This window comes from Microcaecilia unicolor, chromosome 6 (assembly GCF_901765095.1).
Source record: "Microcaecilia unicolor chromosome 6, aMicUni1.1, whole genome shotgun sequence".
Classification (NCBI taxonomy): Eukaryota; Metazoa; Chordata; class Amphibia; order Gymnophiona; family Siphonopidae; genus Microcaecilia; species Microcaecilia unicolor.
The window spans coordinates 313,355,132-313,370,267 of NC_044036.1; the positions used below are offsets into that span (position 1 = coordinate 313,355,132).

Here is a 15,136-nt window from a genome sequence, read left to right on the forward strand (position 1 = left end):
ATGAACTAGAGTGCATATCTTGAACGTGATGCGTTCTTTGAGTGGGAGCCAGTGCAGTTTCTCCCTCAGGGGCTTAGCACTTTCATATTTTGTTTTTGCGTATATGAGTTTTGAGTGGGCAAGCTGGTCTTTACTGCATTATTATGTAGTAGAGGAGTAATCTAATGGTTACAACAGTGAGCTGAGAACCAGAGTTCAAATCCACTAACAACTCCTTAGAAAAGACACTTAACCCTCCAATGCTGCAGGTGCAAACTTAAATAAGCCTTCCTGGTCAGGGAAATACCTATTGCACCTGAATTTACAGTAGGTATTTCCCTGCTCCTGAAAAGGACAACAGTAAGGTGGTGCAGAAATGAACAGGACTTTGTTTTCTGACTTGGAAAACGCAGTCCTGTCTTTAAAATTTGAGGTGGTTGATTCAGAATTGTTTTGATGCAGATCTATGCAAGGTTGTTTTGTTTTGTTTTTTTTAGGGGGGTGGGGGGTTGGTTATTTGCTAACCCAAATAGCCTGTTCAGAAGAATAGCCAAGACAGTACAGTCAATTTATCAAGCAGCTACGTCTACACTGTAACCTACCCTATTTTTTGGGGGGGGGGAGGGGGTTGTTTGGTTTTTTTTTGTTTGCTAAAGTCGTGGGTGCCAAAGCAGTTGGACTTATTGGTACAACAGGAAGCTGTAGCACATAAATTTGAGGAAGAATTGAGAACTTTGAAGGACAGACAGACTTAATTTGTTAAGGACAAATTTGTGATCCATCAAAAGTTCAAAGACTTAGGCTCAGATTTAAAACGACGCTCAATTTTCTATTTCAATTTTTCCTAAGTCACCTGTATTGACAGCAACTGATATGTTTAAAAAATATCTGATGGAAGCTCTTAAAATTCCCAAGGACTCTTTGCCACCTCTTGTGAGACCTTATTATATAGACTGGCATGCCTCTGAGTTAGGGGCAAGAAGTAAAGGAGCCACAGATAGTTTTGATCTGTCTGTTTTTTGGGGTTTTTTTTTTTTTAGGGGGGGGGGTTGGAAGACGCTGAGCCTGTTATATCGAAGGCAACTCTTCTCTCCTTTGCAGTGGAACCAGTCTAACTGGGTCCTAAGATTGTACTTCTGTCATAGAGATGTGAATTTTCTTGGACAGAAAGTTATGATTTTTTTTCTTGACCTCTATAGGGCCACTCAGTACTACTACTACTACTATTTAGCATTTCTATAGCGCTACAAGGCGTACGCAGCGCTGCTTAGGCGGAAGGCTTTTTTTTTTTTTTTTTTAGCTCTCAAGCCACAGCTTTTGGCACTTGGAGGGTCGGGGGGGGGGGGGGGGGTTGTGCATTTTCTGTGTAAATGGTTTGTTAAAATAGATGCTCAATATGTTTTACAGATCCAGCCCAATTTAATTTTGTTGATGCAAGGAAGCCCCTTTTACCAATTCTGGCTTCCACATAGTCCCTTAATGTAAATTTATTCTCACTTTAAATATGTAACCAGAATGCTTAGTCACATGTTTCTTTAAATATTTTTCTTTTGGATTGTGTTTAGTTAATGAAGGGCTCCTGTTTAACTAGTTTTCTTTTGGTCCTCCCCTCCTCCATAAGTTCTTACTTTTCCTTTATTACTTTGATATGTTTGTAAATATTCCTTATAAAATAGGTTTGTTTTTCTTTTCTTTCCCCCCCCCCCCCCCCCCCCCCCCCCCCCCCCCCCCCCCCCCCCCTTCCAGGTAATTGGAAAGGATTTATATATTGTGTAGTTATATAAGGAATATTTTGCTTTGGTCAAAGTTTGTTCTTGATATGTCTGTAAAATTATAAAAAAAAATTTTAAATTGTCAGCATTTGAAACAAAACAATGGCACCATTTCCTTTTGTATAACTGAAACACTGACATAATAAGCCAGTGAATTTACTGGATTGTTTGTGATCAGTAAAGTGTATCTGCACCAATCTGATGCATTCAAAATATATTGAATAGTCCAAAACAGAAAACTTGGCATAATGAAAAGTGTGTAATTTTATTAATTTCTTTGAATATAAAAGCAACTTTAATTAGCAAAGGGAGGGATATAAATATGAAGAAAGAATACAGAAAGGACAAACATTTTTTAGAAGAGAAAATGTAACTAGAAATGAGCAAATATTCACGGAGTGGTTCAGCATTCCTCATTAGTAGGCAGTGTTCACATATAAGTAATTTTTTTTAATTCAGAAATTACAATGTGAATTGCACTGTTTTATTATCTGTATATGTATGTGCACTTTAAACAGTTGGCTGCTAAGGGGAGCAACGCAGAAGCAGAGGGCAACAAACTGACTTCCAGCCTGGGAGAAATCCATTCTGTGTTTCTTTATTAAATAGCACCTTTTCAGAGTTTTCTCCCAGGCTGGAAGTCAGTTTGTTGCCCTCTGCTCCTACATCGTTCCCTTTGGTGTTCTGTGGAAGGTTTGTCCTGCTTCCTTCTTTTCACTTTGGTCATAGCCAACCACTAAACATTTGGCTGAGGTTTTAGATACTGGCTGTGCAGAGTACATGCTCTAAATCTGTGTTTTTCATCTTTATTTTTCTGTATTTCTTTTGTATCTTTTGATGCCTTTTAGATGGTTTGTTATGGGACCACCTCGATCAGGAACCGGTATTCATATTGATCCACTAGGAACTAGTGCTTGGAACGCTCTGGTCCACGGGCATAAACGCTGGTGCCTCTTCCCCACCAGCACACCCAGGGAACTGATCAAAGTGACACGGGATGAAGGTGGGAGTCAGCAGGATGAGGCCATCACATGGTTTAATGTTATATACCCTCGTACACAGCTCCCCACTTGGCCTCCAGAGTTCAAACCCCTGGAAATCTTGCAGAAACCAGGAGAGACTGTCTTTGTACCAGGTATAGCATGAGTTGTCTTTTTTTTTTTTTTTTTTTTTTTTTTTGAGGGGGGGGGATGGGACAGAAAAAAAATTCAAAATTTTCTCTGTTAATAGAGGCCAATTTTATATGGATGCCAAGAGTTGATGCCTAGAAATGATGGAATCCAGTCAAGGTATAGAACTGTGAGTGGCAATAAAGGACTACTTACTCTCATGGGCATCTGCCTAATTTCTGACCTCTAGCTCCGCTACTTAGGTTCGTTTTGTGTCTGTATCCCATGCATATTTGAATTCTGCCATCATTTTAACTTCTGCAGTCTCTGCAAGAGGTCTGTGGCAGTCTGACAACATCTCAATGAACATGTTTTTCAGATTCATCTTGGTCTTCCTCTAGTTTTCATGAGCTTTTTCATTCTGTCTAAAATGCCTCTTTCTTGCAGTTCATTGAGAAGTTTGATAGATTTTGAATGCTTGATCTCTGTATACCATTTCCTTGTCATCTATACCAGACCAGTCCAGACTAATGGGTTGTGTCCATCTACCAGCAGAAGGAGACAGAGAAAATAGTTCCAAGTAAACCGCCTCTTAAGGATATCATGCAGCCTGGAATGTTCAGTATTTTCTCTGTCTCCTAGCGGATGGTGGACGGATCGTGCAGCTGCTCTGGATTGCTGGCTGGTAGCTCCTGTCCCAGATTCTTCTGTTGACGGTGGAGCCAGGGGTGTGCTGGTAGCCGTGTTGGGGCTAGTTTTAGATGATACTCAGTGGTCCTTAGTTCCTCATCTGCCACCTAGGGTGATATCCAGTGACCCTGGTTCCCTCCCCTGGCTGTCTTTCTAGCAGGGTGATGGTTGATTGTGGCATGGAGTAACTTGTCTCCCCTGTGGGGTTCTTCTCTTCTGTGGTGGTAGGTATATCTGAATTTCTGCCTCTGAGGTAAGCCTTTATTTATTCCTGTCACTAGTGAAGAAGGTTGTTTATATAAAAAAAAAAAAAGGAAACTTGTTTCCCTCCTTTTTCTGCCTCTGAGGTAAACCTTTATTAATTTCTGTCGCTAGTGAAGAAGGTTGTTTTAAAAAAAAAAAGCAACAACTTTTTTTTCCTCCTTTCTGTTGCCTGTTACCTGACTTATTTTCCTGCCTTTGGAAATGTATTCTGTGGGGCCGCTTGCAAAGTTTCTTCTAATTTCGCTGGCCGGTGTCTGATTCTGATCTTGGACCCTTCTGAGATGATACCAGTTGCTTTGCTTTTTTTTTTTTTTTTTTTTTTTGTGAAGCACAGCTCGTGTCTGGAGCACGAAACTCAGCTGTTTTTTTCTCCTCTTCACGGTCCTAGACGGCGGCTGGTTCAGAGGGTGGCCCCGTTGCTGGAACTTGTACCTTTGCGGTTCGGAGGTCTTAGTCTGCCATTTCCAAAGTGAGAGAAGTCTCTCACTGACTCTGTTTGGCTGCAGGCTCGATCTTTAGTCCAGGGTTATTTTTTCATTCCTGTCAGCCTTACATGGCTGTTGATCAGTTCGTTTTCAGACCGTCCGGTCTCTGCTGCTTCTGGCATCTTGCTTGAGATGCCCCTGCTATTTGATTCTTGTTTTGGCAGCAGTTTTTCCTCCCTTCCTTAGGGAGGTTCTGTTTCTCTCGTCCCCGTGGATCCCTCCTGTCTGCTCTGGTTTGTCTGCAGGGTACTTTCCTTCTGGTGGGGGTCCGAGTTGCCCTTGGTGTGCAACTGCTAGCTCAAATCCCTCTTCTGAGTACCCTCGGGAGTGCCATTTTTGCCAGTCTTTTGCTTGAACTCAGTTCATTGTCTCTTTATGGGAATGTGCTTTTTTAGGACTAGTTTGCCACAGCTCTTCCTTGCTTTCGGGCGGGAGTTTTAGCCTGACACAGGTGGATTTTGCCTTTTCTAGGTTCAGACGCCTCTCTCCTGGCACATTTGGCACTCCTTCCTTTTTCTGTAAGGGGTGCAGTTCTTTCCTGCTGAGCAGATCTATTGCTGTGCATCTGGATTATCGCCTCTTAGCTGTGCGCTTTTCTCTACTTTTCTGCAGGGAAGTGGCTCTGTTGTAGGTGTGGAGTTTGACTCTCTCTTAGCTGGTTTTTCTTCAGTTTGGTGTTAGTGGCCAGCTTCCTCTTTGTTCCTGGCCTGGCGAGAGTTGTTTCTTCCTCATTGCCTTACGGCTGCATTTTGCTCCCTACGGTCTGTGGATTCCAGCTCCATGATGCTTACCTCCCTCTTGGCGGGAGTTCTTTCGCTACGTTTACTGCTGCTCCATATCAGTTGCCTAGGAGGACGGTCATTGTGGCTCAGAGACCACTTGAGGGCTGTAGTGTCTCTTGGGGCACGGGGCTTTCTCTTCTTGTAGTTTTAGTCCCTCTGGGCCAGGGGAGTGCAGCACCAGGTCTGCATTTCATCAAGTTGTGCTCCTCTCCTGTTGGCCTCCTGGCAGCACTTTCTCTGGCTGTTCCCCGGGACTCCTATGCATTTTGCTTGTTGAGCACTCCATCTATGCATTTTGCTTGTTGGGCACGGCTCCACGGTTCCAGGTTGGCTTTTGCTCCATTGCTGTATGTTGAGAACAGCTCTATCATGGTATGTTGAGTGAAGTTCCTTCGCTGCTTATTCTGCAACCTTTCATCTCTGCATGTTGAACTCAGCTCCATTGTCACATGTTGAGTGTAGTTCTTTCTCTGCAGGTCTCAGCGTGGGGCGCAGTCCTGTGTCTGCCTGTGGAACGCAGCTCTCTCTCTGCGTGCAGAGCACAGCTCCATCTCTGTATGTTTGGCACAACTCTTCTCTGCAAATTGGGTGAAGTTCCAGGGTGGTATGTGGAGCAGAACTCTATGACTGCAGGTGCTACACAGTTTCATGTCTGCGTAGAAGCATAGCTCCTTGTCGGCGTCTGGAGCGCTGCTCCTTGTTTGCATGTGGAAAGCAGCTCCTTGTCTGAGTTTTATACACTGTTCCATCGCTACCGCAGCTTCAGTTCTGTAGGTACCTCTAACGTCCAGCTCTTTCAGTGGGGCACTGCTCATCCTCTGTCTTACTCTCAGCTTCTTCTCTGCTTGTTCAGTGCATTTCTATCTTTGTTAGAGGTGTACAACTCTTTCTCTGCCCATGGTGCGTGGCTCAGTTTGTGTGCTTTGAGTGCAAATCCGTTGTTCTCATTGAGCACGGATCCTACTCTGCCTGATGAGCGCAGCTTCTTTTCTGTCCCTTGAGCACAGTTCAGTCTCTGACTGTGGAGCATATTTTCACCTTTGCCTGTTGGACACTTTCACCTTGTCGGTCAACCCCAGCTTTTTTTGTGCAGGTTGGATACAGTAACTTCTCAGCAGCTGTGGCATACTGCAGTTTAGACTGCTAGACAAGGCTGTCTTGTCTCCTGTTAGCTACCATTCCTGTGGCGCCTTTTCTTGCCGTAGCCTCTTGATGGCTGGCGAGAAGCTTCTCCATTGCTAGAGTTTGAATTAGTCTCGGCTCCTTTTGTGGCTACTTGGCACCTTGGTGGGTCGGATATTTTCTGCTGATCATTTTTTTGCTGTATATAGCTTTGTTGATTTTTCAACCTTCTGCATTCTTCTTTTCTCCCCCCTCTTTGGGAAACTGCTTTGCTATATCCCATTAGTCTGGACTGGTCTGGTATAGATGACAAGGAAGGAAAACGTTTTGTTCTTACCTGATAATTTTCTTTCCTTTAATCACACCAGACCAGTCCAGATGCCCTCCCTGGCTAGAGTCTGTCAGAGTGTTGTTTCCTTTAGGTATTCCTGGCTGTTCCACGACACTTCAATACGCTGGGATGTCCTACAGCACTGCCTGCTTCATCTTCTCTATTCAATCTGCTGCCACTTGTTGTTGTGCCAGCTCTGTTTGACTCCTGTTACTTGGCATCCCGGAGTTTTCCCCGGATTCAGCAGTAGATCTCTATTTGCTTGAGCAAGCTCAGTATGGACCATTCCCTCCTGCTTACTTTACTGTGAGGGGAGGTTGCAGTTCCCTTTGGCCAAGCAGGAACAGTGAGATGCCTGTTTGGAGCACCATTGCTTGGCTATTCGAAATACTGAACATTCCAGGCTACACGATACCCTTAAGGGGCGGTTTACTTGGAACTATTTTCTCTGTCTCCTTCTGCTGGTAGATGGACACAACCCATTAGTCTGGACTGGTCTGGTATGATTAAAGGAAAGAAAATTATCAGGTAAGAACATAATTTTTCCATATTGCAGGACATATACCATTTTGTTAGCCCTCATTTGGACTGTCTCTACCTCATTCATGTTCTGTAGCAGACGTGGTCTCCAGAACTGAACACTCTTAGGTTGGGGGTCTTGCAGAGGTTATATTACTCCCCTCTTTTTACTAGTGATTTCTCTTCATGCACCCAATATATTGCTTCCTTTTCCAGTTCTGGAGTAAGAATGTCACTTGGTTAGTATTGAAAGGAGCCAGCCTTCATCTCTTATTCGTTCAGAGTTAAGATTTCCAACACTTCTTTTAATGCTTACTGGTGAGGCATTTTATTTTCTTGCAGGGGGCTGGTGGCATGTTGTTCTCAATCTTGATACTGCCATTGCCTTGACTCAGAACTTTGCCAGCTGTACCAACTTCCCTGTAGTGTGGCACAAGACAGTGAGAGGAAGACCAAAACTATCTAGGAAGTGGTACAGGTGAGAGTCAATACTTGCTTAACATTGTCCCTAAAGTTTTAGATCTGTACAGAGAGGGCGGGTTTAGCCGATATCGTGAGCTCACATGTTACTAGTCTCTAAGTAAGTGGCTTGCAGAACTGTTTGAACTGCCTTGATACTTTTCTTATCAGCATGTGGCACAGAATAAAATATCTCAGAATTTAAAGCCATTTCTGAAAAGAGTGAAGATTTTAAAGAAAACTAATCTCTACACACCAGGGCTCAACAAATCCCAGGTGCCAAGTTGCATGATGACTAGAAATTCCTCGCTGGCACCTGGGATTTTCTTATCCTGTTTGTAGCCTTAAGCAGGAGTTGCTTCACTGAATTAGGCAGCTCTGAGAGTTTGAGCCACCTGGTGCAGGAGTTCCCCATGGACTCCAGGGTTTTAAGTCTTGCAAAACCAGCATGATAATTCTGCACTGCATAGCTCAAACTCTTGAGAGCTGCACAGTTCCATGAAGAAGTAGCAGCAGCATCAGTAGAGCAGGCCTAATGGGAAATGGGGGTGGCTGCCTGGCTACAAAGTTACTACAGAGTCTCTAGACTAGGGGAAGAAATTTTTGCTGATTATGGAGGAAAGGAAGGAGATAGTAGAGGCGTGTTGGGTGGCTGATTTGAAGGTTGTGAAGGGAATGGGAGAGTGGTCTGACTTCTAGCATTGGTTGACTTCATGCTATGGGGGGGGGGGGGGGGATGCCTATATGGAAGGAGGCAGTTTAGGGAGTGGTTGACTTGCTTCCTGAGTGATCAAAGCTAGTTGGGGGGGGGGGGGGGGGTGTCTGACTGGCTTTCTGGATGGTGACACTAGGGGGAGGCCAGGAGACTGGGGGGATTGCCTAATTTGGATTCCTGGATGATGGTTAGTTGGAGGGAAGGTATAGTTGACTACATGGGGATTAGGGACTGGCTTTGTGGGTAGTGAAGGCTGACTGAGGGAAGGAGGGAGAGAGGGGCTGTTGGCTATATATTTCTTCCAGTGGCCTGCAATGGTGCATTAAGGCCCAGACTTACTAAGCTTTCTTTTCTAACTACAGAATGATAACATGACCTTAGTAAATCAGGCCACACGATTCGTGCGCCATGTTGCGAACCGCCACAGAGGCAGCTCCAGTAGTGGTTTTGGCGAAGTTTCTTCTTTGTTAGGGGAGTCTGTGGAAACATCAGGCACTGCTGTCTAGCTCAGAGGCCATGGCTGTGGGTTCCTCCACTTCGGGGGAGGGGTTTTCTCCCCCCTCCATCAGGCTTATTTGCTGAAAAGGACCTCTCTTCTTCCCCCCCCCCCCCCCCCCCCCCCAACTGCTGCAGCTTCTGGCATTGAACCTCTTGGGGGTAGCCAGGAGATATTGGGCTTTTCCCCAGGGATTTCTCCTCCCTTAAGTGTAGAGTTTTGGGGGGTCTGAGGAGGGGTCCTTAGTACAATTGCCTGCAGCCCCCTCCATGGTGGCTCTTTCTGAGCAGACAGGGCTAGAGGAGGTGGAGGACTGTGTGCTTACTGACCAGGCAGACGACTCCTTGGCTGTGAGGATTTTCCATAAGGAGGAGTTGTCCTCCTTTATCTCTCAGGCGCTGGAAGCGTTAAATATAGAAGACCTGTAGGCCTCTGCTTCTCAGGCGGTCAACCCCAAGATGGTCAGTACCAGGCGGCCTTTTAAGGCCTTTCCGGTGCATGAAGCTATAGAAGAGTTGATTTTGGCCCAGTGGGCGGACCCGAATGGGGGGCTGAAAGTCTCCAGGGCTATGTCCTGGCTGTATCCAGTTTCAGCGGATCAATTAGAGCAGCTTGCTCTGCCTAAGGTAGATGCCCTAGTGACAGTGGTCACTAAGAAGATTATTCTTCCGATAGAGGGTGGTGTGGCACTCAAGGATATGCAGGACAGACGTCTAGAAGCCTCCTTAAAACGTGCCTTTGAGGTGGCCGCTTTGACTCTTCAGGCTTCTGTTTGTAGTTCGTCTGCGGCTAGAGCTTGTCTCAGTTGGCTGCACTCTGTCATGGAATCGGTCTCGGAGTCCTATATGCCTGGGACTCCTCAATTGTCACAGATGGATATAGGCCTGGCGTACTTGGGGGATGTCTTGTATGATTTGGTCCGTGCTTCGGCCAAGCTCATGGCTTTGGCTGTCTCCTCTCGATGTCTCTTTTGTGGTTGGGCCGCAGATATGGCCTCTAAGCAGTGGCTTATTAAATTGCCTTTCCAGGGTGAAATTGCTTTTTGGGGAGGACCTAGAAAAGATTGTTAAAGATTTGGGGGATTCCAAATCTCAGCATCTCCCGGAGGATAGGCCCAGGTCTGGTTCCAGGCAGGGAGCTTTGAGATCACGTTTCAGAGAGATGCGACGGTATCGCCCAGGACATTCTAACTCTGCCTTTCAGCATCCTCGTTTTGGTCAGCAACGAGAAGCGTCCGGCCGCACCCCCCCCCCCCCCCCCCCCCCCACAACACACACACACTTGTCAGGGGGCTTCTTCTCGAGCCACCCAATGATGTGGCGCAGGTCCACTCGGGAGGAGAGCAGATCGGTGGTCTGCTCTCTCTCTTTCTTCCAGAGTGGGCCAGAATTACTTTGGACCAGTGGGTCCTCGATGTGGTACGGGAAGGCTACAAGCTAGAATTCATCTCTCCCGTCACAGACTCTTTTCTGGAGTCCCGCTGTATATCGCGGGCCAAGAGGACAGCTGTTCTGCAATGTTTGAGAGACCTTCTGCGGATAAGGGCTATTGTGCCTGTCCCTCCTCTCGAGCAGCGCACAGGCTGGTACTCCCATCTTTGTGGTTCCAAAGAAAGGAGGGGCTTTTCGACCTATTCTCAATGTCAGGAAAGTAAACCAATTTTTACGAGTTCGACACTTCCGCATGGAGACGTTGAGAGCAGTTATTGCTGCTGTTCAACCAGGTTAGTTTTTGACAGCTCTCGATTTGCGAGAAGCTTACCTGCACATTCCCATTTGGCAGCCTTATCAGCGATTTTCTCAGATTTGCGGTACTGGGTCAGCACTTCCAGTTTCGGACCCTTCCTTTCGGAATGGCCACTGCCCCACACACCTTCTCCAAGGTCATGGTGGTGGTGGCAGCATTTTTGCGGAAGGAGGGGATTCGGGTGCATCCCTATCTCGACGACTGGCTAATTCGGGTGACTACAGCGGAGGAGAGTCGAGTAGTCACCAACCGAGTGAATGCAGTCCTTCAATCCTTAGGTTGAGTGGTCAGTATGGGGAAGAGTCTTCTGGTTCCTACTCGGAGCCTGGAGTACGTCGGAGTGTGATTCGATAGGAAGCAGGGGAAGGCGTTTCTCCCCGAGGTTCAGAGGACTAAGTTACTTTCCCAAGTCCGGACCTTGTTGAGTCATCGCTCTCCTCAAGTGTGGGACTTTGTTCAGCTCCTCGGTTCCATGACAGTGACCTTACAGGTCATTCCGTGGGCGAGGGCTCACATGCGGCCTCTTCAGATCTTCCTTTTGAGCAAATGGTCACTGACGTCAAAGGATTATCAGCAGCACCTTCCTTGGTCGAGCCGAGCCAGGGACAGTCTTGTGTGGTGGCTCTGGCCAGCCAATTTACAGAAGGGCATTACTCTGGCTTCTCCCAATTGGGTGGTGATCGTGACGGATGCCAGTCTTGCAGGGTGGGGGGCCCATTGTCTACATTGGGTAGCCCACTCGAAGCGACTTGGCCGATAAATCGTCTGGAATTGCGAGCAGTTGTGAATGCGCTGCGGAGTTTTCAAGACCTGTGAGGTCAAGCAGTTTGTGTGTTCTCGAACAACACCACACCTGTAGCCTACATCAATTGGCAGGGAGGCACTCGCAGTCTTCCCCTGGCAAAGGAAGCGTCTTGTCTTCTAGTGTGGGCGGAAGCTCATGTTCTGTGTCTGTCGGCAGCGCACATTGCGGGTCAGGACAATGTTCAAGCGGATATTCTCAGCCAGAATCTTTGATGCAGCGGAGTGGATGCTGTCGGACTCGGTGTTTCGGCTGATCTGTCAGCGTTGGGGAATTCCGGTGATGGATCTCATGGCCACGGCTTGCAATACGAAAGTTTCCCAGTTCTTCAGTTGCAAAAGACAGCCCGGAACCCCCATTTGCTCCCGCCTGATCAGAGCCAACAAGTTCATATAACAACATGCTCACCTGCTCTGACTGCTAATTGTATGCAAATGAGGGTATACCGCATTCCTCCCTCTTGATCAGTAGGCAGCATGCCAAACAAGGGTGCTGCTCCCACTGCAAACCATATGCCAGCTCGAAGCTGGCTTTAGGGTTTGGAGAAATGGGGGAGACCAGAGTTTGACGGGTCCGGGATTTTCTCCAGGGCCTGTCGAAGTGTCTGTCTCTTCCCCCCAAACACAAGGCCTGGAGATCCGGTGGAGTTCCAGGCCCCCAAACACCAAAAAGACCTGGTTGTCCATTGGGACTTCTAGCCTCTCACCCCCTGACAGGAGAGCCTCAGCCAGACCCAACAACCCCCTGACACGAGAGACTTCCCTGGTGGTCTAGCGCTCCCCCTTACTCTGATCCGACGCCTCCCCCCCCCCCCCCCCCCGGGGTAGCTTCAAATGATGAGGGAATAGCACTCCCTCCTCGCATCACAACCTCCAACATGTCAGCTCCTTGCCGTGCCCTGCCCAGTGCATCCCTACCATATAATGGAGTTTCTCCCTTATATGTAGGGAAGCCCCTCCCAGCGCATCCAGCATGCACTGGGCAGGGCAGGTCACCACCATTTTGGAAGCGGAACTGGAAGGAGGAGGGAGTGCTAATCCCTTCTCGTCATTTGACTAGACTACCAGGTTGGGGCTGGAGGTCTGGTGGACCAGCCCTTTCTTCTGTCAGAGGAGGGGATCAGGGTAAGGGGGGCGCTAGACCACCAGGGGAAGTCTCTCTTGGCGGGGTGTCTGCTCTGTCAGGTTTGACAGGTCTGGGCTTTTTTTTTTTTTTACAGCCTGTACCTATTTTAAAAAAACACCTGCGGTAGGATTGTGCTGTGGGCACATGCCCAGGCACAATCCTCAGAAGTACCCTTTTGATCAGAGCTAATAGCGCACCTAATTTAGCTCTGATCATAGGGGCATTAATGCCCTGCGCTGTTTGGAACAGCACGGGGCTTCTGATCATCTGCACTTTCGGTATATAACTGCTACTGTTCTATAAGTGGTTTAAACCATCTTTTAGGGACCTCCTGACCAGTCAGGCCTTCAGGATACCTGTAGTGAATATGCAAGAGAGAGATTCACATATACTACTTTCTTAATATGCAAATCTATCTATCTCATGCATATATCTTGAAAACCTTACTGGTCCGGTGATCCCTGACGACTGGGTTACAAACCATTGCTGTGTGCACATCAGAAGGTGCATGAATTTGCACAAGATTATAGAATGAGGGGGATAGTGTGTACTCATTAAATGTAGTACACAGGTACAGCCCAGCAACTGTTGCCCACAGGATGGCAGCCTCCTAGGTAGTACGGTTGCAACAACCATTTTGGTTTGCCAGTGGCACATTTGCAGCAACCGTCTTGGTTGCACATTGTCGCTGGCCACCTGTATTGTAATCCTGTGTGCTGCCAGTCAAGATCTCCTGCAACATCTACCTGAGTGGCTCCTGTTAACACTACCTCTGTGTAGTTGCAGCAGGCACCTGTTTTGCATAGTTGCAACAACTGCCGGTACTACTCTGCTTAAGTAGCTGCCTATGTTCCGTCTTTGAAACAACCACCTTGGTCACATAGTATCAATTTTTAATAGATGCAACAACCATCTGTATTATACAGTTGCACAATCAGCTGTGTTGTGGGCTTGAAATAGCTGAGTTTCTTCTTTACCTATGTTGTAGCGTTCCAGATTAGCTGTATAGCACTGTTCTAGTAGCCAGCTATGTAGCACAGCTACTGTCACTCTGTATGTGCTCCGGTTGCCTGTACAGCACAGTTCCAGCAGTTGTCTATATGGATTAGTTTTGGAAGCTGTGTATATGGCACACAGTTGCAGAGGTTCCTGTGAGGAATCGGATATGTTAGCTGTCTTTGAGACATTAGATGCACATTCCCAGGCAGTAGCTGATTGCATGACCTCAGTTATACTACCCATAAGTAGCGTGTCAGAAGCAGCATCTGTAGATGTGGCTTCAGCTGCAGCATGCAAGCATGTGCCTTCAGATGCAGCGACCACCTGTACGATGCCAGTTACCACAGCTGCCTGTACCATTCTGCTACTGCAGCTCACTCTATCACTTATCACCGCAGCATATGTATAACATCAGCCACTGCAGCCAACAGTGTTGCACCAGCCCCTGCACTGTATTTACACTAGCCGCTGCACTGCCTCTGACACCTGATACCATGGTTGCCATACGGCATTACTTTCACAGCTGACTATATGGCACCAGCTACTGTGGATGCCTGTATGGATACAGCTGCACACGCACTTCTATAACTCCTACTGCAGTGGTGGTATGGATGTCTAGTTTTGAAAGCCACATCTATAGCTCCAGGTACAGTGTATAACATTTCTTGATGCATTTGCTTATGGTGCTTGGCTGCATCAGTAGATTGTCTCTTCTGGTTTTGATAGCTGACTATGTGCCTCATCTGCCCTGCACAACAAAATTTAGAACAGTTCCGCCAGTCACCCATATGGCTTGGGCTATATAATCCATCTACTTTGTGCAGTTCTACACTCTGTTTTGTGCAGCTAACGCGATAACACTCGTATTAGCTATAGCTGTTGCACAACTTCAGGAAGTCTCTGAGATTGTGGTTCTATTCTGAGCCTAATAGGCTCCCATTCTTGGTTGTCCTGTCTAGTGTCTCCTATTTTGTGGCATGTCTCAGGGCCCTTAATGCTCTTTTATGATGACATTTGGATCTTCCTGTCTAAATAGGGCATTTTTTGGCACCAGGTCAATATCCATTGTATTTAAACCCCATTTGTCTCCCTCTATTCCCAGTGGTTCTTCAATTTGCTTCTGGAATTTCCTGGCTGTCACAGATGTAGACGGGGATGCACAGTGGCTTTTCAACTCCTGATATCTTTGTTCTTATAGTCCCTTCTCTGGATATTCAACTCCTCTAGGACTTCTTTTGTAATTACAATATTCCCTTCATAGATGTACTTTGGTCTTAGACTGTTGCTTTAATACCCATTTAAGAAAAATCACCATTTGGGTTTGTTTTTTGTTTTATGCATCTCTTCCATTTTCTTTCAATTCTATTTTTTGTTATTATACTTATCATGTGACTTGCTTCCTTCTCTTCCATACCCTTTGTCTTTCCAGAGTCGTCCTGATTGGTTTTGGTTCTTTCTACTGGGTTTTGCTGGGAAAGATCTCTAAAGCTATTCCAGTTTTTTTTTTCTTTTGAATATTTCAATCTTATAGGCCCACCCTATATTGGGGACACATCCCATTGGTCTGGACTGGTCTGATTGGATGCTATGGAAGGAAAAGTTGTTAATTTACCTGAAAACTTTCTTTCCTTTAGTCCTATCAGATGAGTCCAGAATCCCTCCCTGATTGTTTCCTAACCCAGTGTTTCCCAAGTCCCGTCCTGGAGTACCCCTTGCCAGTCAGGTTTTCAGGATATCCACA

General features: G+C 46.6%; 1 protein-coding gene across 2 annotated transcripts in view; it reads left to right on the forward strand.

Annotated features, from left to right (window-relative positions):
- Positions 1–15,136, forward strand: part of JMJD6 (jumonji domain containing 6, arginine demethylase and lysine hydroxylase) — a 93,459-nt gene that overhangs the window by 41,874 nt on the left and 36,449 nt on the right. For both annotated transcript variants that reach the window (XM_030208163.1, XM_030208164.1), the window contains exons 3-4: positions 2,600–2,886; positions 7,396–7,531. In XM_030208163.1, coding sequence (XP_030064023.1) covers positions 2,600–2,886; positions 7,396–7,531 — 423 coding nt within the window. The remainder of the gene's footprint in view (positions 1–2,599; positions 2,887–7,395; positions 7,532–15,136) is intronic.